The sequence below is a fragment of the Neodiprion pinetum genome, chromosome 7, assembly GCF_021155775.2.
Source record: "Neodiprion pinetum isolate iyNeoPine1 chromosome 7, iyNeoPine1.2, whole genome shotgun sequence".
Lineage (NCBI taxonomy): Eukaryota > Metazoa > Arthropoda > Insecta > Hymenoptera > Diprionidae > Neodiprion > Neodiprion pinetum.
Window position 1 is genome coordinate 4,778,398 of NC_060238.1, and position 25,379 is coordinate 4,803,776.

Consider the following 25,379-nt stretch of genomic DNA (forward strand, 5'->3'; position numbering starts at 1 on the left):
GCTTTACTGAAAGCTCTTAAAATCCAGAAACTCGCCAAGCTTGCCAGATGTAGAAATTCATCTCGAGAGGGGAGAAATATGTGATAATAATATTTCCTCGGGTAGGCCAAAGGCTTCTGTTCGCGGTAAAAGATAGTGCCACAACTTCACGCGCGATCTTGATGAAACTCTCAATACAGTGTAGGAAGTTCGATACAGAAATTTTTAACAGTAAATTTATCATTTTTTCCAAAGGCATGATAAATTAATCAAATCGAATTAAATACTCACCCTCAAATACAGGAAACGGCTGTCCGTCCGACATCTTGCATTCTCCAGTGACCACTTTTCGTCGGATCCGCGTGACGATTGGCACGCGTGTTTCCTAATTCGTTGTGCGATCCGTCAACAATTATCGTTCGTCATCAGTTCGTCACCTGAGCCTCACTTCACTGCGTTCGATGAGTGCTACCACCGACTCAGTAATTGTGAGATAATGCGGCTCGTTTGAATCATCGTTGTAACTTTGGTATCAACTTCAGGATTATTCGAAGATCAAATCGAAGCCCTGTTAATTCAAGTATTATCTTCGAATCAAGGCAAGTTCTTCACATATTTCCGCACGATCTGTTTTCGCCGGCTTAAATTCGACCCCTCGCCACGTGATTTTCACTTTTCACACAATCTAGCTTCACTTTGCCGCATCAAATTTACCTATTGAATAATAAACCGATAAACGTTTGTTTTTTATATTCATTTGAATATATCAAGAACGAATGAACGTTATCAAAACATTATACGTCGTCTTTTTCTTATACAATTATTACATTAATTTATATTTCAACTAAATAAAAATCACTTTAAAAAATTATTAAATTAATCATTAATTATGTAGTGCGAATCGAGTATATCTAGTTCTATAATTCATTTGGATATTGTATTTTTACCGTCCAAATCGTACGTGGATAATTGTTTTTCTTTTTTCTTTTCTTTTGCTTAACCGTAGAGGACGTCGTCTGTTATTTAGACGGTTAAAGTACACCGAACCAAGCTAATTCCGTGGCACAACAACTTTGCCAGAGTTTACTATGTTTATATGGTTTGAATGAGAAATTTCAACAACGAGCACCAAAATCAAATTTGCCCGGTGTAAGTGTGAATTGATTTTTTGATTCTGAAAATTCTACTACTCATATTACAATTTTACAGATCATGTTTAAAAAAATTCCATCAGAGATTTGTCATACAAATTTTTGTTTAAATACTTTATCAACAACATATATTGACATCGTTATTATTTAAAATGAATTTTATTATCATCTTAGTTATGATTAAGTTTTGCAGATTTCAATCTCCGCGCGAGGTATTCCAATAACTAATTTACCACATTGTACAAATATTACATAAGAAATTGCTTTCAAGAAAATTTAGAATTCTAAAGATCAGTTGTGATATTAATATTTTGAGTCAATTCCGAAGTGGATCGATTTTCGATTCTTACGTATTATAGAGTATGATGTATTATTATAGGTGTGCAAAAACCGACTGTATGGCTAGTAACATAAACACTTTCGTTACGTCTGGTTAAAATCGGGGAGAAAATGTGTAAACACTGCGGGATACAACGAAGCACAAACGTATTTAACGGCAATATAACGAATATTCTTAGCTCTGTGGTGAAATTACTCGATATTCGCATTATAGAGATGAATTATACCGACTCGATTCTGTAGATTATAATTTAAAACTCGTAAGCGTTTCTAAAAGTTCATCGTTCATTTTTTTTTTCGATTCTTTAATTATTATTCAACAATTATTATTAATAGTGATCAGTATTGCGCGTTCATTTTCAAGACTTTAACTCGCTCCAATCACACTGAGAAAAATTTCATTTGACGCAGTAACTAGAAAAATTGAGTAAAACAGGGAACGTTAAAAAAACTGTTTGAATATTGTTGGAATTACGAAAAACGAGGTACGCGTAACCATTTTGCGATATCGTCGATCCTTTTTTGGTCATTGCAACGCAAAATCAGTTTCTGAGGTTTACTCTACTTTTTTAGTTAAACAAGGCTTTAACGTCAATTTATTCTTGCGCGAGCGTTAAATTTTCGCAACGGTTGCAAGAAAATCTAGCAACAGCGATCGTAATGAGAAAGAATAGTAACGGATACTAGAGTTTCCGGTAACAGCTAGAAAACTAATTTTCATTTTCTACTTAGAACTATATTTTTCGACTGTGTTAAAAATGAAAATAGTCGAGGACTGAGCGGTAACTGGAACTAAAAATTTCTTTTAGTGTGTTTAAACGATTCATCGATAAGTTTTGGGCATTACTGTTATTCAAATTTAATTTTCTCATCACTTATTCTTAAACGATAGATTTTTCTAGTGACCATAAAAAAGGAAATTCCCCTTGTTTTCCAGATCTATAAGCAACGGGCGACCATGAAGGGTGAGGGCAAGGAAATGGACCCGGCAGCGAGAGAATCGAGAAACGGTGACATCTGGGCAGCGTTGCAGGAAGTGGTGCGAGACAATCCAAGATTCTGGTTGTACTTCAGTTCGGTGATGATCCAGGTCCGAGAAGCGGTTTTGGAACGAGCAGCGGCCGGTTCAGCACGCGACTTTTTTCCCGGCTACCCAAAGTACCGAGACGTAGCGAGCCAGACGGAAACGATTTCCGTACGCGATGTCGGCACCCAAACCGAAATAGCCGACGAGAACTGTCAAGACGATAATAAGATACCCGCCATCTGGTGCAATTTGACCGAATTAACCGAGTCCCCGCTGTCCCCGAACGATGTGCGAATGGACGACAAAATGGAGGCGCAAGAGAGCAACAAAATGGCGTCAGGGCTAGCGGAAGACGACGAAATGGCGTCGCGAGAGGAAAACAAAATGGCCGCGCAAAGGAACGAGCAAACGGCGTCCGAGGCTGAATCAGGAACGGCGGAAAATGAAATCGCGGCTGCACCGTCGGAGAATAATGACAAGGAGGGTGCAAAACAGGCGTCTGGCGAAGCTGCGGTGAAAATAATGCCGTTAATGGAGGTGAAAACGTCGGGAAGTATTTCAAAAGAGAAAAATAAAACTCATCCTCGGCCAAAGTATCACCAGCTAATCTGCATCCGGTGCGGAAAACACGGATATGAAACGGACAAGTGTCCCAATTGCTCGACGAATTCGTTCAACGAACATCAAAAACCGTCGGCTCCTCAACGACGACGTTCCAGAAATCGCCACAGGATGCGCGATCCTTACCAAAATTCGTTCGACTATTCTCGATACATGCATTATTGAGGGTTGACTTTTCATCGAAACCAAATATATATACATATATATTATAATCTACTACCGAAATATTACAGTTGTCATTAGAGTCGACATGTTATACCTAGATTACGAAATTCGGTTTCGGCAATGTGATTGAAAATTCTTTTCAATTCAACGTTTCGAAATGCGAAAAGAATATATATCAAGGCAAAGGCCTTCTTACGTGTTATAACGTTGCAGCCACTGCAATGATACGCGTTTTAGGTTAGGTACGAATGGCGCTCGTCAGAGCGTGAATCAAGTTTTGGAAAAGAATAATCGAAAACGTTTGAAAAATTAGGTTATCCACTGTAAAAGCAATATATCGATAATTTGAGAAAAGGTTCTGTATACATAATTAGAATTGGATAAAAATAATTAAGCTGTCGCTTTTTTTATACGATTTTAACGATTGTCGAATTGTTCTGTTCGTCGTAAACGATATGCCAGAGATTGCTTGAGAAAAATCTGTGAACAATTTTACCGTCAAAGTGGGTTAGAATAGATTTGTGCAAATAAGGTACAAGAAAATTTTCTTCGACAATTACATTTTCACCGTATAAAAACACCATAATGTACGTGATCAAAAGCACTGAAGATTCATCATTTCGAACGTTCTAATTACAAAACCTTGTCTAAAATTGTCGTTATCTTGGCTGGCGTTATTAATTTCCTAAGATATCAATTTTACCGCACTCATTTTTATCGCACAATTCAATTTCATTCACTATCGCTGGGTTTCTTTTTTTTTATTCATTCTATTGTTCCGAATTCTGACTGTCAGACTGTGGAGAGTCCCACTAATTCTATATTTCTTACCGACTAATTGTAAGAAGCATATTGTGACTTGTGATAATCGAATTAAACCGCAATCCAAGCACAAGATATTATATGCTCAATGTAGCACTTAATTATCAAATCATAGAGTACAATTATCCCTGAAACTGTATTATACCCATATCCATATTTTCTCATATAAAACATGTCACTGTCTAGATATATCAAAGTAAACGATATCTATTTTTCGAAGAAAAATTTAATACGTATACGTTACATGTACGTACTAGGTATGCAATAAACATGTGTTCGGAAAAATTTATTTGTTTACATTTTTTATAGTTACTGAATTACGTCCTTTATGGATACTTCGAATATCTCGAATATCATCAGATTTAATGAATCTGCACTAAAATTATCAAGACTAATTTAATCGCGACAATGAAAAAAGAAGTTTCGAAGAAGCTGTGACGTAAAACGAAAAAAAGTTATTATTGTTATTATTATTATTATGGTAAAAAATCGTATCCCAGGATTGAGTCCGCATCTAAAGTATATGTGAATAGGTACTTTCAGATACAGCATAATGAAATAATTGCACAGAGGTAATTATTTTTCATTTCTGCTCGAAATAGGAAATAATTAAAGTCTTACAGACCATTTATTTATAGCGAATAACGTTAACCTTGATATTCTTGACCTTTTCCCAGATACTCGAGAATTCCCCGTTCAATATGTACAGAGTATAAATATATAGGGCATTCTCGTAGCGTAGTCTAAGTAGCTCCGATTCTCGTATCGTTGCAGCTCGAAAAAGAAAAAGGAAAAATAAAGATCGAAAAAAAAAAAAAACACGCAATTTAAGAGCACTTTAGGAATTCCGGCAGGGTTTTTACACAGATTCTGAAGTAGAAATTTATCGTTGGCAATAATTTCGATTTTGGTGCCCACCTCTCCAACTCTCTTTTCCTATTCACTTTCATTCGTTTCCACTCGATTAGGCCCGCGTAATTATTACTTCACTTCTCTTTGTCGATATATTCCCGAGCTTTCTATAGGACATAGAAAGTATAGGATGGATGTGTATGTATAATGTAGAGACAGGCACTAATGGTCCGGGCGAATATCGTCGTCTCGTCTTTGAGCGAAAAAAGAAAATAAAGGAAGACAATAAAAATGAACGGGAGAGGAATTTCTCTTACGTTTTGGCTTTCGTTCAAGTTTTAGCACAATTGACGAGACACGAGCAGCGACAGTTGGCAACTATTGTTTTCAGGTACACTGAGAAAAATTTCATTTGTTACAGTGGCTAGAAAAATTGAGTAAAACAGGTGTCGTTAAAAAAAAAACTGTTTCAATATTGTTGGAATTATGAAAAACGAGGTACGCGTAACCATTTTGCGCTATCGTCGATCTTTTTTTGGTAAATGCAACGCAAAATCAGTTTCTGAGGTTTACTCTATTTTTTTAGTTAATCGAGGCTTTAACGACAATTTATTCTTGCACGAGCGTTAAATTTTCGCAACAGTTGCAAGAAAATCTAGCAACAGTGATCGTAATGAGAGCTAAAAAACTAATTTTCATTTTCTACCTAGAACTATATTTCTCGATTGTGGTAAAAAATGAAAATAGTCAAGGACTGAGCGGTAACCGGAACTAAAAATTTCTCTCCGTGTATCCGCGAAAAAAAAAAAAAAAAATCCGACACGTTTAATTCACTCGATCTCGATTTTTCGATTAATCGTCGACGATTTTTGTGACATTTTATTTTACAATCTCGATGTAATCGCTATATTAAGAAGAAAGTAATCGAAAACAAGTTTTTTACCGCGAGATTTGATTAGAAATTTTTTGTACGACTTGAATTGTCGACGCGGTAAGAATCGAGTCTAAATGAAAAGCTTGAACGCTGAAACTTAAATTGTTAATAAATAACTGAACAAAAGTTATTAGAATTTTATGATATCTCTACTTTTGACTGTAATTTTGTCTGTTTGAAATCTAGCATATCAACGTCATATTCTTCTGTAAAAGGGTAAAATTTACACTCTGGCTTCCAAGCACACCGTTATGTACAATATACATTATATAAGAAATGCAAGATACGAGGTAAATATTTTCCTCGCAGCTAATTTGAATTCCTGAAATGGCGAGTGGCCGATAAAACGAAACGATATTGGGGCGAGAGAAACGTCTTTTAATGAAAATTAATTAAATTCCATAAAAAGAAAGATCCTGAAATATGTCGTCACGTAATATAAGAGCAATTCGCGCATCACCAAGTACCAAGAAAGGGGTCCAACGATATCGATGACTCCTTTTGGATACTATATTTTTGCACAAAAGGTCGGCTGTACAAATGTTGATTGCTTTTGAAAAATCTTATCACGAATATGTCGACTGAATTTTATTTTTTTTCTCTTTCACTCTCGAGTCACTGCGATAAAAAGTTAAAGTGACACAGTTGAAAGAAAAAATTGAGTCAACGCCTTTGCTGGTATTTTTTTTTTGTTTTTAGTTTACAGTTCGTCCCTTTTTCATCGCGAGAAATCACAGAAAATCTTAGAAATCGTGAGAAATCTTAGAAATCAGGAAAAATCGTGAGAAATAATAGGAAATTTTATAAATCGTCAGAAATCACCCGGTCAAGGTAAAATAATATGTGAAGTGATTTCTCGTAATCACTCGTAAAACATTGTAATCCTTGTGTGAATTTTTGCTCAGTTTGAAGCACCCTTTGAAATTTTGATAGGATAAAACTGACGATGCAAAATTTCATTAATTATGAAAATACGACGTCGGTTTTACAAATTTTTCATCTATAACGATAAAAATTTCAATCGCCGCGTTGAATTCCGTTTTGAAAATGTTTCCGACAAGTTTTTGGCCAAAATCAATGTGCCGTTCGAATCTAGCGTGCATCTGGCACATCAAATACATTACACGCTCGCACAAGAATGCATTTCAAGTGCTTTCATTCGCACATTTCGTCCACTCGACGGGAATCCTGAGTACACTAGCTGTTTCATTTCTTGGTGGTGAATTGCAGAGAGACGGTAAAAGAAAATGTTTGCTTTACTAATCACTTGAGCTGAGAGAGTTGAGCGTCCGCTTTGCAGAAGCCTGGCGCGATACCAAGGCCAACAAAATTTCCTAAAAGCTTCTCGGAAGAATTTTTTCAAACTTTTCGCTTGTATATCAAGTACCTGTAGAAAGAAAATGAGAGTGAAACGGAACCTCGGAGTGATGACTTCATCGATTCTTCATACCTAAAACATTCTCGCTTCAAAGTTTATACATGCGGTACGTATAACCGTGCGCGGAGAAACTTTTAACATAATTCACTCGGTGCTTCTGTATTGAACACAGATGGAGAGAAATTTTTATTTCCGGTTACCGCTCGGTTCTTAACTATTTTTCTTAACTTTATTTCATATAATTCCAACAATATTCAAACAGTTTTTTTTAACGATACCTGTTTTGCTCAATTTTTCTAGTTACCGTGAGAAATGAAATTTTTCTCAGTGCAAACTCCGCGAGCCAATCTAGGTTCATTCCGCTGTTTCGTGTTCAAAAGAAATTTTACAATTAGTCGATTTAACGAATTTCGTAGACTAAAAACTTTGTGTCTAAATCAAAGTACGGTTTATTATTTCTCTCCGTTTTGACTTTCTGCGTTTCATTGAGTAACAGGATCTTAATTCGCTTGATCAAGCTAGAAATTTCCCGGCCGTGAATAACGTCTTCTCGTTATTACACAGAGTGGCGACTGATGTTCGAAAACTGAATTCCCGATTTTCTTCAAAGTGTCAATTTCTCGAAAATTGTTTTGCCTAGAAAATTCACCAAAAACGTCCAACAGATTACATTCTACAAAAATCCAAAAACTTCGTCGTCCATCGTATTTCACATAAAAAACTAAAAACATATACTCGATATCCATAAAAATACTTTAATGAAATCATTTTTATAATCCCCAACTGCAAAGACTCGGTATAAAGTAGCGATCGATCGCTTATTGCAGACTGAAAATGTTTTATTGATTTTTTTTTTTTTTTTTGTAATATTACAAATAATTTATTACTCGTCTAAATCGCAGTCATATCGATCGTCAGAAATTAAATCACGGATTTGTATTATATATATATATATATATAAATTTCTTTTTTTTTTTTTTTTTTTGACAAGTATAATGGCGTGCAGTATATGAAAGAGTACGAAAGCGAACAATTTGGCAAAGACTGAGTAAATAAACGCGTTACTCGCTAAAACAAACACACAATATAAGATTGTATTACCTTCTACGTTTATTTTTATTCGACAGAGAAAAGTATACATATACATCGATGAAACATTTTTTTTTCTATTTTTTTTTTTTTTTTTTTAAATCACCATCACGAGAGAATACCAGCGTTGTTTTACAACCATATTTTGTCCCCCTGTGTCTTACGCTACTATTTTTACGTCGTCACTACGAAGACGAAGTTCGTCTGCGGAGAATTCGACACGCGGAAGGCGTGTCGCAGTTTCGCTCGAGCGAGAAATTCGCGTGTAAAAATGTTGAAAATAGTTTTTCCGCGGTTAAATCTGTTCGCCGGTATATATATATATACAACGTTTTTTTGTGAAAAGTTCCACGAGGTTGTGATAAACCGTCGACATATCTCAGGCTCGTCAAAATCCGAGCCAAGTTATAAATATATCACGTCACCATCACCTGCGGTTACCGAAACGCGTTAGTCGGTATTTAATCAAGACGCCGGCCTTTTGCGAATTGGCTACTTTTCAAGAAAAAAAAAAAAAAAAAACACAGAAACGGACGAAAAAGAGAAAAAAAAAATTCACCGCGTCGTTGGGGAGTAAAGTTTTTCTATTATTTTTTTTTCTTTCATTAAATCATCACCTTTGTTAGTATCCTTTTGAAACATCGTCTCGTTTCAACAAATTTCTTTCGCTAAAACATCGTGGAACAAGCTTTACATAAAACGATTTTTCACACCGGAGATCTAACAGGTGTTTTCTTTCCGTCCAGTTTTCTGTGCTAAAAACAAACGGAAATCCGTTAGCAGAAACGGAGCTTTCAATATTCTATTTTTTACCAAAATATATTTTCTTTAAAGCGTTATTTGTTGCTCTACTAGCCCAGATAGATTTACCAACTTGAGGAAACAATTATTGAAAGCTTGTACAATAAGTGGAATAAAGTAAACTAAAAATTGCTTCGTACGATTGAGTCATTTGTTCAAATTTAGATTTCATTGATAAAAGTTGTATGTTTAATTTACAGCGAATGAAAAACGTTCTGTTTAATTTAATCTGTGACGATGCTTCGTTGCCAGATTGAATTGTCTTTGTCTTTTTACGAACAATGATAAAATCGAGCGTAAGCAAGTGAGGACATTTCAGAAAATCATGGGGAATGTTTTAGGATATCACGAAAAATTATTGGAAAACTTGGAAATCTTGAGGAATTCATGGGAAATCTTAGAAATCGTGAGAAAAATTTGGAAAATTGTTAATAATCATAGGAAATCTTGGAAATCGTGAGAAAAATTTGGAAAATTTTGAGTAATCGCGGGAAATTTTGAAAATCATGAGAAAACGTAGGAAATAGTAAAAATCGTGATAAATCATAGAAAATCTTGGAGATACTGAGAAATCATAGGAAATCTTCGACATCGTGAGAAATCACCTAGTCAAATGAAAATTATTTCCATTTATAAAATTGAGTCGTCTTTATGTCTATACAGACAGTGAAAAAAATAGAGCGTAACCAATTAAGGAGATCGAGAGGTAATTTGGTAGTAAAAAAAAAGAAGAAAAAAAATCATCTCGCATAATTTAATTTCATCGAGATATCGAGATTTGCGGAAAGTTACGGTTTTAGAACAGTGAAAAAACTTCGGAAAAGCGGTGGCGACAAAATATTCAGGAAACGGATATTTTTGGCCTTTATGTGCAATAATGTAAAAAGTTCTTGACGCACAGCGAACCCCTTGGGGGATTCCGAACTTTACACAACACTGCTTCATAAGAATCGGAGAAAGGATCTTCATTTCGTTCCATAAATTTCTACATAGTAAACTGGTAGATAAAACACGAGGCTATCGTTTTACTGCCATATCTGTATAAGACGAAACGACCGTAAATTTTATCCCAACTTTACAAGAAAATATTAGCCGTACGTAATTCTGATCTGGGAAAAAGATGATAACGACGACTTGATTAATCGTATGTGAAAATTTTTTCACGACTTATCAAGCGATCTGTTTTTTTTTGTTCTTTCAAATCTTCGTCCGTTACGAAAACTCGAATACGATTTCAAACCCTGCCGGTGGAAAATTATTTTGACAGATAGAATAGAATTTTCAATAGAATTTTTAAATATTCTACAAACTCTGATGACATCTGTATATGAAAAAAAAAAAAAAAAAAAAGGAATTCAAACACCGATCGTTGTTTGTTTCATGGATTCTAGTTATTTTCATTCAATTCTAACACTTTTAGATATTTAATAAAAATGTCATCACCAAGCAGAATTACACCAAAATTTAAAGTGAATAGCTATTTTTTTTTTTCAATTCCTCGAAACTTATTTGGAAATATCTATCATTGTTTTACCGAAAAATCGCTACTACATTCTCATCATTTATCAAAATTTTTCAAAAAATATGCCAATCTCCAGTTCTGCAAAAATTTTACGATAAATTTCGATATCTTGATAAGAACACTGAAAAAGTTGATGAAAAAAAACTTTTTCTCAAATTTCTATTCATCGGTTTAAGCCGATTGAAACGAATTTTTGATAACTACAACGGTTAATCTCATAAGGCACAAATTTATCGTTTAAAAATTTTATCTAACCGTGATAAACGAACTGCATATTTTTTTTTTCAAATCAACTGAGTAATGCTTTACGAAAATATAACAAACAATAAACATTTTAGTTTAAAAAATACGTAAGGCACTTTGATAATTATTATTTATCGTCGTATTATATTATTATTATCATTATTAGCGATGCTTTGATCAAATTCATTTCAATCTCGACTTTTGCTATCTCACCTTTGAACCTTCATTCAATATTCCTTTTGGGCACGTGACTTTAGCAAGATTTAGATAATAAGAATAGGATTTCAGGTAAGTACTCCAAAGGTACAAAACGTCGGACCGTGTACGAAAATAAAATCAGCGAAACTCGAGGCTTTGCGAGTCGCTCAAATGCGATACACGCAAATCGTTGAAACGGGATGAAAACAGGCTTTTTTCATGCTTCACGGGGCGACTGTAATTGCCAGAAATCTACATTCCTGTGAATATCCATCGGCGAAAAATAACGATTGAAAATACGTGGTGGAACTATAAATTTTCCGTGCAACCTTTACGTTACGTAAACGGAAACCTTTAGCTTTGATGGTTTCGGGTATATGACACGTAAAAAACGTTCGCCCCTGCCCAACGAGTGACGCGAATATAAATCCGGATGATTTCCCGGTACAATACTTGAATTTTTAAAACTTAGTTCAAGTCCGACCGATTGTCGCAAAATTGAGTGAAATAATAATTACAACGAGAGAAATTTTTCATCACAATTCCGACGTTTCTCGTACACTTTTCGCCAATTTCATTCGAAACGTGAATTTTAATGAAAACATCTTGAATCTTCATCGGATTTGACGTTCAGAAGTCAGTTGAAAATATTCTTCTCAGCGGAAATCGTGCGAGATAAGTATCCAAAAAACGCACCAAGTAAGTATCGAATTACTGAACACCAAAATCCGATCGCCAGAGTTAAAAATTTCAATTATTCTCGTTGCAATGACTGGGTGAATTAAATTCACTCGAGGTTCAGCGGCTTGGCATTTAAATAGTCGACACACCAGACGCATAGTAATAGAAACATTGTCTAGACCGGAAGTATTTCGTTAGGTAGAGAGCAATAATTGTCAGAGTCCTTGCAGGTCGGGGGTGGATACAGGCTTAAAACGCCTGTTGTGCGGTTGACTGGTGCGGTAATTTGAATGGCGGAATTTAATTTAACATCCCTTCCTTCCCCGTATTAAATGTGTTTCAATGAATTTCTTTTCACCTTTACAAAACAACCTCAGCGCGCGAAATAACTTCTCTGTAAGTATATAATCAGAATATGTAAAAGTTGAAAGGTGATCGGGATCGGTGTTGCAATTTTGAAAAAGTCAAGCGAGTGAATTTCGATGATTAAGAACCGTCAACTAACCCTTTTAGTCGCTATTGCGGTTATTTTTTTTTTTTTTTTATCATTTTGTTTTTGTATTCCATGGAAAAGCTTGATTTTTTTACGCATTTTACAGGTCGAATGGATACTTAAACTTTGGGATAGTTGGAATTTTTTGCGAATCCATAATTGTTTGTAAATGTTTATAAATAAGCACATGCAAAAAAAAAAAAAAGAACACGTATTTTCGAGATAAAATTTCTTTTTCAGCCGTTGGATTATCAAAATACAATACATTGGGGTAGTTTTTACCCTGATTAAGTGCGCATATAGACAGTATTGGGGGTCTGAAAACAATTATTCATACAGATATCATTGAAGAAAACTGTCTGAAACAATGTCGATCATTCACTCCGTTTTCACTAAATTTTAGGGGTTGTTTTTAGTTTTATTGAATTTCTCGACGCCGAACGCGGCTTTTAAACAATGCGGAAAAAACGTACAGCTGCACTTCCGTGCCAAAAAGAAAGAAGAAGAAAAACCGAGATGCGTGACCGAAAGTGTCAACAACGCCAGAAACTAATGCATCGTAAAATTCAGAGTTAGATGCTGAGACGAGGGAGCCAGTGACGGAGTATTTTGGTCCATATATCCGTTGAAATTATATTAGAAGCAAGTGTTCCGCAGTAATATGCAATTAACCTTAAATTAACCACGCTCTGAATGAGCGGGTGTAATTAATTACCTGAGTCACAAGCGAGTTTCACTATTAGGTACAGTGTACAAGATATCCGCAAGCCAGAGCTCGTTTACCAACGTTAAATTTTCCACCGTAGCCTTTCTTAATTGCTGGCACTTAAGTCCGAATTTCTTATCCGTCCCGGGCGACGTTGCTGTTGAAAATTTTTCCCGTCTGCGAAAAAATTCGAAGATCCGAGAACCACGTGGCTTATCATCCGATTGGACGAGAGGAGAGACTTTCGGCAGTGTGATAGATTTCTTCTCGCATCGGCAAAGCGCTTTGCCATCACCGAAGGGTTGAAACTTAAAGTCTTGTATTACGAGTAAATCGAGAAAGGAGCGATCGAGCAACGGTCATAAGAACCAACGCAGCTTTGATCTTTCCAATCAAACGGTTTTTTCAAGTGTATAAGGTACGCGTGCTGATTGCCGGACTCTGAATTTCTACACGCATCGGCGAATTCGAGGCGTTCAGATGTATCCGAGAACTCGTCGAACGAACCGATTCGAACGCCAAACTCTGATATTGACCTTGTCGGACATTCGATATCCACGGTGTACGTGTCTGGTACCTCAAGGCGGGGGTGCATGGCGGGGAATAGAGTGCTGTTGGCTCTAAAAGGCCCTATAAAGACCCCATGCTGACAACATCGCTTATCAGTGACTCCGGCCTTCGGGAACCAGACGCAGAAAATACATTCTCGCACTCGTTGTATACACGGAGAAAAATTTCATTTGCAGAGTAACTAGAAAAATTGAGTAAAACAGGTATCGTTGAGAAAAAAAACTGTTGGAATTACGAAAAACGAGGTACGCGTAAACATTTTGCGATATCGTCGATACTTTTTTGGTTATTGCAATGCGAAATCAGTTTCTGAGGTTTACTATACTTTTTTAGTTGAACAAGGCTTCAAGGGGCACACCTATTGTGACAGCCTAAAAAAAAGGCGATTTTTGGGAATTTAAAAAAAAAATAAAACAGCTGTATCAATTATTTTAAAATTTTAAGGGTATATTTATACATATTTTAAGAATGCACAGTAAAATTTTTGAAGAACAAAATTCAATATTTCATTGTAAAGACAAAAATTCAAAATCCGAACCTTTAAATCTTGACCGATTTACAGGAGTTTTTTTTTTTTTTTTTTTTTTTTTCATCGTAAACAACAGTCTTATGAAGAATCCGCATTTAAAAAAAAATTCTTATTTTATGGTAACCACCCTAGTATCTATACCAACTGTAAATAAATCATCTTTCGAACGGTCATTCGCTTACCTATTGTCGGTACGGCGAAAACAGCTTCTGATGTCGTCTAATGATTTACAGATCGTTGTAGGGACTGACTGCTTATTTCAAATCTCAAAACTGTCGATGAGAACATGAACGGCAACTCGTAGAAATTGTAAGACGAGTCGGCGAGCTGCTGTCGGTAAAAGTGAATCGATTAATCGATTATTCCGTTGTTTTTTTTTCTTTTTTATTTATGAAACAGTGCATATGATATCAAAATTTGGTGAATTTCAGTATGTAACCTTAAGGGCGGTAACATTTTTTTGATAATTTATAATTTCGTTAACAATATTTTTCAATCCCAGGTGACAATATTCATTCATTTTTCACTTATATTGTATTGCATCGTACATGGGAGAAAAGAAAAGAAAAGAAAAGAAAAGAAAAAAAAAACACCATTCCGAGAAAAAAATAATCGAATCGGTGAATTAATCGAGTTCAAAAAATAATCTATTATATTCGATTAAGCGAGAAAAAATGATCGATTGTTTTTTATCATTTTTCCGAGTTTTTTTTTTTTTACAGTTTACCTTGTGCAAATGCGGGTGATTCTGTTGAACATCTTGAGACGATCTGTAGACGCATAATGACGGTCAATATTCCGTTCCCTAACTTGCTTCACACACGCCATGGGAAATAGCATCAAGAGAAATACCCTGTTGGAAATGAGGAACGTTGGAAGTGATTGATATAATTGTATTTATTATTATACACATCGACACTCTCTGCCGGTTATGAATTCACGAAAGGATTTTGCTCTCGATACACTGAGAGTAATTTTTAGTTCCGGTTACCGCTCAGTCCTTGACTATTTTCATTTTTTACCACGATCGACAAAATACAGTTCTAGGTAAAAAAATGAAAATTAGTTTTCTGGCCGTTACCGGAAAGTCTACGAATTCACAGTCACGAGATCAAGAACGATCCGTCTCGTTGCCCGGCCAAGACTGTTCTTCGCTATCAGCTTACAGCGATCGCTACCCGTCTTGTTTATCAACAACCCCGTCCCGAATCCAGCGTGACTGTGACTACGTTTGATGTTCATCCCATAACGCGAAACGCCATACATAGCCCGGTTAATAATAAATCATCTCTCAGCGGTTAACTTAAACTCGTTCATTAACGATAACAAAACTAACGCAAAAAAATGTACAACTATAATCCGATATTTATGCATTATTCGGTTCACAAACGTGAAAATCCATCACCCCCCATAAGCCTGTACTCTTGGAGCAGACTGTACGGACTGAACCCCTTCAACGTTAATTTTTATTTGTTTGGTTCGACTCAATTACTTTCACGATTAACCTAGTTCTTGACCTCTATTATTAATTACTTTCATAATACAAAGATTTTATGCGAAAACGTTTAAACTTTAATTAAAAAATATCTCGCTAGCTTCATCACGAGATACAAAGATTTGTTCCAAGCTTTGACAACGCATTTCAATTAACGCCGATATTCCGTGACATTGCAGGTACACACCTTGAATAAAAAGTCATATAAGATGTTCGATTTCGTTAGTCAATCGGCACGGACTTATGCCCTAATTTTCGAGAGTATCCAGGGTACGTAATGAGCTACTTTAGTGTAGACCTCCGGCGAGTCATTGCCGATGCAATTAGTCCGACCGAATAAAACTATGCCCGAAACGGTCCATCGCGTGTCTCCGTCGTTGGTCTTCTCCAAATTCATCAAAGGAGCGCCTCCGTGACCCACGCAAAAATTATCCGCCGGTGCACCGCCAGCGCAGAATTGACCTTCTCTAACGATTGGAAAGAGGCTTAAGCATCGCTCAAAGTCAACCGTTGGAAGCTTGAATTTCAGCTTCTCAGGGTTGGGATTTTCCTTGGAACCCTTCGTCCGGCCCCAGCCAACCACGTAGAACTCGCCCTCATCAGCAGTCGCCGATTTCGACGGAAGACAGACAGGCTGAATGTATTTGGTAAATGTCACGTCCTGCGACAGTCTCAGAAGCGCAATGTCGGCCCATTGTTCCGGTAAGTTTGGCGAATAGTCCTCGTGGACTGTCACCTCCTCGATATTGATCCTCGTTGGGTCATCCGAGCACGACTCACTGCCGTTCATGGTCTGCACGCAGTCCTTCTTCTTGACCAAATCGTACTCGCCAAGACGAACGGTCATCTGGTTCCGAGTTGTTGACGAAGGCGCCTCGGTTCTCCTAGCGCAATAACCGGCGGTCATCACGTAACGTTTGCTGATCAACACTCCGTTGCACGTTATCGTCACCTGGCCGTTGGCTGAAAGCATCGAAAATAGTCAAGGACTGAGCGGTGATCGGAAATAAAAATTTCTCTCAGTACAGAAAAATACTTAGAGACCAGGTACCACCACCAAGGTGTTATTTGGCTGTTATAAGGTCCGTACACGTCGATTATTCCCATTTACTTGCCACTACTACCAATGCAGGACATGATATTAGAAGGAAGGGATCGGATTTAAGGGTGAGACATACGATTCAAATGGTATAGTTGGTTTGTTGATGATGATCGAGTGATTCGATTATGACAGTGGTGAGTGTAAAGGAGTTGGCTCGAGGAGAGTGATTGGATTGGGATGGAAAGACATAATTCCGGTAGAAGAATCGCTAGTTGCAGTCAAGAGATTAAACTGTTAACTCGGTGAAGATGAGAGGAGAGGATAAAGGGACTATAAGACTGCGGGAACTATTGAATGATTTCTGTAAGAGGATTTTGAGACACTTGAAAAACGTTCGATGTAGACATGCGAGGATCTTGGATATCGTTAGTTCGTTGAGGTCACTTACGTCCTATAAACTCCACCAAGACTAGCCATGGAAACTCGGATAATTCAGTCTTGGATCCATCGCGTAACGGTTGGCCTAAATTTCTACCGCAATCAGGCGAAAGAAGTTCAGTTGACGAATGATCTTCGGTAGTGACATTTTGTGAGCTGCCTGTAACAGGAGGGAGAGTCGATATGTAGTATGGTAAATCGTGGATATTAAATTCGAAGTCCGCACAAGTATAACGTTACGTGATAGTAGATATTATGTCTATGAGCAAGAAAGGACCCCACAGAATCCTTATAGAAATTGGCTGGATTTTCAGTATGTTATAGAACGTATACTCCCGATGATAAGCTCTCATGGAAGCAAGTCCCGAAAATCAGTAGTTTCCGATATACGGGCTTCCGAAGAAAGGTGTACAGATTTTTTGACATCTATGGATTTCCTGATTTTCACGAACCATGAAACTTCAAGGGGACTTGAAATCAAGCAAATCGCTCGAAAAACTTTACGGTTGATTCTCAAGGACAGGCAGGAAGCTGTGATTGATTCCATCCGCGAACTCGCTGGTTTACCGGAAGGAGCTGGGACGTCAGATTTCGCGTGAAGAACGAGACTCTTCGACTAATGCATTAATCGAGTTGTCCCGTTTTTCACGCCTGCGCGGAGTCTCTGCGAATCGGCTGTGCAGTTTTTGAATGACAGATTTGATTTCAAGTCCCCCTTGAAGCTTTGTAATTCGTAAAAATCGCGCAATCCAGAGATATCAAAAAATCCATCCACCCCCCTTCCGAAGCCTGTATCCCGAAAACTACTGATTTTTTGGACTTGTGTCCACGAGAACTTTTCATCGGGAGGATACGTACCATGACATACCGAAGGTCCAGGCAATTCGACTTGGAGCTAATTTCCATGAGGATTCTGCGGGGTCCTTTGATCGAGTGTTTCCGAGATGAGTAGCGAAAAACTTGATCACATTGGCATTATGCATGGTGTTGTGAGTAATTAATTTTAGCGTTACAACTGTGACACTTACATGTGTAAAATATTATACTCACGCGATTGGACTGCCGAAAATACCTGCAACAAGAGTATAAATGCGGGTATGAACACAGCGCCATTGTTCGAACACTGCATGGTAAAGTTGACAGAAATTCTATGCAACTAGAGAAAAGCTCGATGATTATTACAGTTTAATTTCAGTGACCAGCCACAAGCAACGGCTTTATCGAAGTTGTGAGGGCTTGTACTCGGAGCAAGCTTTTATACGCAGATAATCGCTACGACGCGTAGTTAAAGAACCTGTTTCTTACGAAGGTCACCGACCATTCAAACAACAAGTGGCACGATGCATTCAACATCCATCGTATTTCGAATACACGAGGTAAGCTTAGTACCAGTTATTGAAACGTTTAGCCCCAATAATTGACCCTTTTATTTTCCAAAATCATAAATAGGCGAGACAAATTGTTAATTTCTCGATGACTAGAACCAATTGATACTACAAATTTATTTTTCGATGATTTTACAACCAAGAAACAACCAGATACAACCAAGAAAGGTCAATAATTGGAACAGGGTAAATAACTGGTACACTTACCTCAAATTTAAGGATCGTTACATCATCGATCATACATTTATTCCTTCGACATGCGTTGAAAGATCACCATGTTTTTCTTTTTTTTCTCTGAAGTATTTTAAAGTATTTTCAATCGAGTATCGAGTATTTTATAAGTACGCCATAAAACAGTTAGTAGGTAACGGCTATAAAACAAATTTTCATTTTCTACCTGGAACTATATTTGAAAATAATTAATGACTGAGCGGTAAACGGAACTAAAAATTTCCCTCAGTGTGAATTCGGTGGTTTGTTCCAAGTGTATAAAATGATCAGATGAAATAATTCTACGTTTCATACGATTAACCGAGCGAAACAGAATGTTTTTTAAAATTTTTTTCTTTTTTAAATCCACTTTGAATCCACGGACAAGTTTAAGCAATCGGGAAAAGCGATAAATTTTGAAGTTGAATTCCTGGTAGACCTTGATTTCTCAACAGAAATAACGTTCAAAAACTGGAATAAACATAAACGGTATAACGGAGAAACGAAACACTAGTCGACTAATTATGTATATCAATTTTATTTAAACAATATTCTTTTATTTTATTTACTTTTTTTTTTCATTATTGTTATTATTATTTTTAAATTTATTTTTATAATACAATAAGTTCATCATTCATACGGTACGGTAATTATACACACGCTCGACATTCGTTCCTTACGCTTCGTCTAATATTATACCACAAAAATACGGCCATGATTCCAAAATATCGTTTTCACGAGAAATGCCATTTTTCCAGTCTTAAAATGGTTGAGCTATTATATGTTATGTCTTATGTACTTTTCAATCCCGCTGCTTTCCTTGAATCCGTTTGGTTTCATTTTCTTTACCTGGTATCAAATAATTTTTTCCTTTCTCTCTCTCTCTCTCTCTCTCGCTCGCTCTCTTTTCTGTTTAAAACCAGTCGCATATCAAGCAGGTTTAGCGAATCGACGTTCGCTGCCTCTTATACTCAGCTTTGTTAAAAACGCGTTTATGGTATACAGACTAGATAAAACTGAATATACAATTTGAAAATTCAATGTTCACTCGACGGTGAATTTAATCAAATATTTTTTTTTTTTTTTTTTGTTTCTACTTTCTTTCTTTCTTTCTTTCTTTTCTTTTTTTATTCATGTCTTTTTTTCGCTTCGATCGCATTCTCATGGATTCACAAGCTTGCCAGACTCGTCGCCTCGTACACGTCACACAATATTATGTCCATCGGTATCGATAGCGTCTTAACCAGCTTTCCTGCCTTTTAGCAATAATTTTTCACATCGTTTTATCGATAAACTTTCTGATAGATAAGAATATCGCGACCGTTGCAGTAAATTTTTATAATTTCATATAACAGACGAAAAAGTACATAAGTGGGCATGAAACTCAACTCAAATGATCGTTTACACTGATTATCTTTTCGATTTTGATTACACACGAAAGAAAAAGTTGAAAAAATAAGAAGAAAAAACAAAAAACAAAAAAAAAAAAAAAAAAGTAAAAAGCAAACAGGATTAAAGTAAGCCGTAATATTTCGATTAAAAAAAGGCATTTCTTTAAATTCGAGTTCTTCGTTTCTTCATTGATTTTACCGTCAAGTTCCAATATCATGAAAAAAAAGATTATAATCTCGGATATCCTGGTATGTTTGATTCTTCGAAAAAAAAAAATCTCGAACTGCTTTTGAACTCTATCATTTGGAGAAAAAAAAAAAAAAACATGTCACGACTTTGTGGAATATTATAATATAATTTTGAAAATACCTCTATTTCGAAAAATCTACAACATGCTTTTTTCCTCCTTTTTCTTTTTCCGTATCCGAAAGCGAAACATTTTAAAAAGGGCTGATTGAGTTGAGCGGAAATAGCCCATTTAAATGAAAATGATTTTCCTCGGTTTCTAGGCGAAACGTTTAATTGGATAAATATTTTCAGAAATAATTCAGTTATGGCTATCAAAAGTCAAAGTTCGTCTCTCTGACACTCTGCGATGAGTTTATTTTCATTTTTGATATAGTTTTTCTCTATACACGATTATCAGTTACGTTAGTAGAAAAAAAAACCAAAAAAAAAAAAAAAGAACTAATCCACCATAAATCGCTATTGTTATTATTATTTTCATTCACGCATTGACGTTTCCGGCTAGCAAATGATAACGAACACTGTTCGTAGCCAGAACTGTAAAAATCCGTTCTCCAAATCGACTGAATACTTTTGAAATACTTTTGAAAAACGAATTAAAGTTTGCGTTTTTCTTTTTCTTTTTTTTTTTTTTTTGGAATTGGGATTCTTCAGCCAACCGGGAAAATTTTTAAGTTGTTCCCTTGGATATTTTACGCAATTAGTTGTTCTTTTTTTTCTTTTTTTTTTAAATCCCTCCCTCTCAAGCTCGTACAATTCAATCCGACAAATTATAAAACGTGTACGGAGGTTTAAGGCAAAAGAAAAAATAAATAAATAAAAATACGCCAAGATATTTCGCGTCGAAAGCTGCTGCGTTATTCAAATTGTCACAACGCGACAGATCCCGTCCGTATAAATTTTTATATCTTCATCATATATGTGGTAATTTTTTAATTTTTTAATTTTACTTCACGAAGAAACTCGATCAGATAAGCACCCAAAGAAATTATTGAACTCGAAAATGTAAAAAAAAAAAACAAAAAGAAAAAACTGTTCATTCATTCAAATTTAAGAGTTATTAGAAAAAATTTCATTACGATATTAACAATAGTAATAATATTAAACGTAATAACATTAATATTAATAATAATAATAATAATAATAATAATAATAATAATAATAATACACGCTGTACTGACAATACAATTTAATATCCTATTAGCAGACTCTTTCTTTTTATCGTATAATGTCAGATTTACCATTCGTTACATACTTCGTATCACTTAACTGTTAATATTTTATCAAACTTTATGTTTACGTTCGGATAAAAATAAATATTTCGATTATTACATACGTGACGTTTTTATCCTAAAAAAGTATTCGGCAGCTATTACTGCACATTTCCATTTTCTCTTCTCCATTTTTTAACCCTATTAATTCATGTTTTTTTCGTTCTTAGTTTAAAGTTAATATTTTTATTCTTCTTTTTCTCAATTCATTCATTCTTTGCTCGGTTGCTTGTTTTTTTATTCATTTTTTTTTTTTTTTTCGAAATATCTTGTGTATATATTCTGTACGCTTAAGTTTAAAACTGAGTGGATTTCATTTTAAAAATTGTTATCAACATATTTATACTTGTTTTCTTTTTTTCTTTTTCCTTCTTTCTGTTTAATTTTTTTTTTTTTTTTATCTTCGTATCATCTATTCTTTTATAGATCTAAGAATCGGGTTAATAGAAAGACCGGGGCTCGTATCCCTAGTCAATTCATTGTTGAATCATCCTTTTGAAAATTTTCTGGACGTATTCACAGGACTAAACTGACTGTACTTTCGGGTTTTGTTGAAATGAAGAAAAAAAAAATAAAAAAAAATTTTTTTCCTCTCTTCCTTACGTTCAATTTTTCACCCTACAAGAAGAAAAAAGTCAAAAAACAAAAAAACAAAAAAAATAAAATAAAATAAAATTCAAAGCCAACAAAAAAGTAACACGAGTATAAAAATCCTGATCTTTGAATCAAATGCCTTCTTTCGGAATGACACTTGGTTTGTGGTATAATACGTGGGGGTAAAAAATAATTATTCAAATTTGAAAAACGAAGGAAGATATTGGGATTACTTGTTCCGATAGCGGCTAAAAAGTTTTTAATATCACGAGTGAAATTACGAACGAACGAATGAGTGAGAGCACATATTCAATAAATAGAAATCGACTTGATTCGTAAAAAATCATGTAATGGACATTTCGCATCGCGAGCGAAAATCGAACTGCTCCAGCGATTCGACATCGCCTTGACGATACAAATGTGAATTTTTTTGAAGGGCAATTATTGACTGACGGTAGAACAAGATATTGTAGATATCTAATTAAAACTAACGATACGTGGTTAAATAGTTCAAGTATATCGCCTTTGCAAAAGTCTGAACGAAAGAAAAAGAACACAAAATTTTATTCCGACTCCGGATGAAAGATGAAAGAAAAAAGAAACGAAAGTCCGGAATTCTGGAATTATTTAGGTGAAAAGTTTTCGTCAGAACGACGGAGAACTAAAGTATGGATTATTAAAATATAAAGCATACGAATAGTTTACGCTAATTCATAATGAGTGATTAAAAATTTCCAATATACAAATACGTTATTGAATTAATGTAATTGCTATACGCGTGTATGTATGTATGTATATATGCATGTACGGATGTTTGTCTCTATAATTAAGGTAATCTAATATCATGTGATGCAGGGAAGTGTCATGTCTACGTCTTAAAATATTGTCACAAGAGACGATGCAGCGCGTATTATAAATTACATAATATACTATTTCTCTGCCGTTTATACTTCGCTATCGTATCTTGTGGTTCTAGCTTTCTGGACTTGCGTAAATCAATATTTATCTCGAGATTATCGTTTCCTTATTGCAACGCCCTCAAGTCCCATAGTTTAGAATTGCAACGCTGTCGAAAAGAACAAAAATATCTGTTCAAAAGTTTTGGCAAATTTTCAATCTCTCCTAGACACAATTAATCGCCGTTCCTCGTTTTCAAATGTCGAGAGAAATCATCAAGGATCCTCTCATCGATTAGGCTAAATCTTGAGATTCGACGGTTCAGTTCATTCTCCAATCCGATACAGCTGCTCTTAAATAATCTATATACATTAATTGGAGGATATCTTTGGGAATCCGGCGCTTACTTTTCTCGTGTTTTCTTTCTTTTCAATTTTTCCTGACTCACGTTTCCCTTCCCTCAACTTTTTCCATACGCTAACGTGAAAATTGTCTTTTTACTATGAACACACAACGCAAATTTTGCGTCTCACCTTTGCCGGTACGCAACTTTCTCCTCGAAGATACGTTGCTAAGATTAATATATAGTTAAAACCAAGCGGTTTATTCCCAACGGAAGATTTGATTTGAAGGAAAAAAAGAAACTATTTTCACCGTCTGCCAAACGATTAATAATCATCGTACGAGCAAGGGTGTATAGATTTATTTAAGGCTTGCGACAGCTTGACGGCATCATTTTACGATTCAGTTCACCTCAGTCCCCTGCGCTAGTTTTCCTTTCGGGACATCTGATTATTAATTCAGTTTAGAGAGTAATTAATTTTTCAATTGCATCCCCCCTTTTTCTCGTTCATCTTTTTCAGAAGCATCTTTTTCTCGTCAAGTCTCCGATGAGAAATTGACTCTGCGTAAGCCAATCGCAGCGCATTTGAAATCTGAGTCTCGTTCAGTGATCGCCGTTAATTCAGTTCTGCGCAAATCAATTAACGACGGAATGTCTTCGACGGGTTTAGATTTTCAAACCGAAGACTGAAACGGTCTACGATTCAGCGGAAGCATTTCTTTACGGGTCTCTGAAAACTAAAGCTAGCCACAAACCGCACGGCGTTCCATCATAGGTTGAGAAAATATCTATACCATCTTAACAATTAGAAGAAATAATCTCACTTGGCAAGTCGTCGAAACGAGCGCGATATGATACGTTTGAAAGATTTATACGTTTTACTGTTCAAGGTACGCCTGTTGTTTCGACACCAGAAGCGATAAGGCGCCACAACATATCGCGGATCATCGATGACACAATCTCAGACGCAGGATACAGCGAAGAATCTACAACTTCGCACACCCTCAGAGAACCGCGAAGAAGAACTTACTTCTTGGACGAAAGACGAAATTTAGTCGTCGATACGACGAGACGATTCGACAGTTACCTCGATTCTGACCGAAACCCGGATCAGGCTGAGATACGAACGTTGAGAACCTCGTTTCGACACGGAGCTATCGCTATATGCACGTCGAATCCGGATGCTGACTAGCGCTTTTTCGGGATTTCTTCGGTTCTTTTGTCGTCACCTCTTGCGATGGTCTTCTCGGACTCCCCAAAGTTACAAGAGCGGACGCCACTGCGAGTCCTGCGCTTTGGCCAGCCGGCGTATAGGCTTCGCCACCTGTGGGCAGTCGCACTAGGAGAGACAGAACGGCAGCCCTGTTTCCGCAGCATGGTTCCAGAGCGATGGGACTCGGAGCGCCCTGAAAAATCAGGAATCGACTATTGTTCCAACGATTTTTTGGAAATCAAATCGAGTCAAGTATGTCTTAACGACGTTTGAGGATGTATCGAACATGTCGTCCAGTCGAAGAGCTGTAAAGATTGAAATATCACGTGACAAAGGTTTGAAAGTGCAACTGAACTTAATGGAGTTGAATTTAGTTGAAAGCAATATTTCCTTGACACAGAAAAACAGTAATAAAACTATAAATTTCAGCTACGATTGTACAATTATCGATGAATTTGAAGAGATCCCATTATCGAATCGTTTCTACAATGAAAAAATCGCAGCTTTTAAAAAATTTTAATGAATTCTCTGCAAATCTAAAAAACCAGATTTTTGATAACGGTATTTTTTATTCACGCATTGGTTTACTGTTCCCAACTCACGACGATTTCACTAATCGTGCTTTTTTGATCACCTGAAAAGCTAAACGGAAAATATGACGTTAATGATTTATAGAGAATTTATTTACTATCAAAATTAGTCCAGTTCGCTAAAATCGTTGAAACGTTTCAATTATTTCATTGTAGAAATAAT

General features: G+C 36.0%; 3 protein-coding genes across 8 annotated transcripts in view; 1 reads left to right on the forward strand and 2 right to left on the reverse strand.

Annotated features, from left to right (window-relative positions):
• The first annotated feature begins 383 nt into the window (after window positions 1-383).
• On the forward strand, window positions 384-3,309 carry LOC124223536 (uncharacterized). 2 transcript variants are annotated; one of them, XM_046635585.2, is made up of 2 exons: window positions 384-578; window positions 2,407-3,309. In XM_046635585.2, exon 2 carries the CDS (start codon window positions 2,428-2,430, stop codon window positions 3,280-3,282), a length of 855 nt encoding a protein of 284 aa, XP_046491541.1. In that variant the 5' UTR covers window positions 384-578; window positions 2,407-2,427; the 3' UTR covers window positions 3,283-3,309. The 2 variants fall into 2 exon arrangements, with proteins under 2 accessions (XP_046491541.1, XP_046491542.1); XM_046635586.1 differs by lacking the exon at window positions 384-578 and adding an exon at window positions 977-1,128.
• An 11,670-nt stretch (window positions 3,310-14,979) lies between these two features.
• LOC124223535 (melanization protease 1-like) lies at window positions 14,980-18,715 on the reverse strand. 3 transcript variants are annotated; one of them, XM_046635584.1, is made up of 4 exons: window positions 18,668-18,715; window positions 18,126-18,147; window positions 17,086-17,235; window positions 14,980-16,558 (listed from the first exon to the last, which is right to left on the reverse strand). In XM_046635584.1, exons 1-4 carry the CDS (start codon window positions 18,698-18,700, stop codon window positions 15,837-15,839), a joined length of 927 nt encoding a protein of 308 aa, XP_046491540.1. In that variant the 5' UTR covers window positions 18,701-18,715; the 3' UTR covers window positions 14,980-15,836. The 3 variants fall into 3 exon arrangements, with proteins under 3 accessions (XP_046491540.1, XP_046491538.1, XP_046491539.1); XM_046635582.2 differs by lacking the exon at window positions 18,668-18,715 and having other exon boundaries at window positions 18,104-18,340; XM_046635583.2 differs by lacking the exon at window positions 18,668-18,715 and having other exon boundaries at window positions 18,126-18,339.
• A 2,097-nt stretch (window positions 18,716-20,812) lies between these two features.
• Window positions 20,813-25,379, reverse strand: part of dsd (attractin-like protein dsd) — a 28,298-nt gene continuing 23,731 nt past the window's right edge. For all 3 annotated transcript variants that reach the window (XM_046635570.2, XM_046635571.2, XM_046635572.2), the window contains exon 9: window positions 20,813-24,819. In XM_046635570.2, coding sequence (XP_046491526.1) covers window positions 24,574-24,819 — 246 coding nt within the window. In that variant the 3' untranslated portion in view covers window positions 20,813-24,573. The remainder of the gene's footprint in view (window positions 24,820-25,379) is intronic.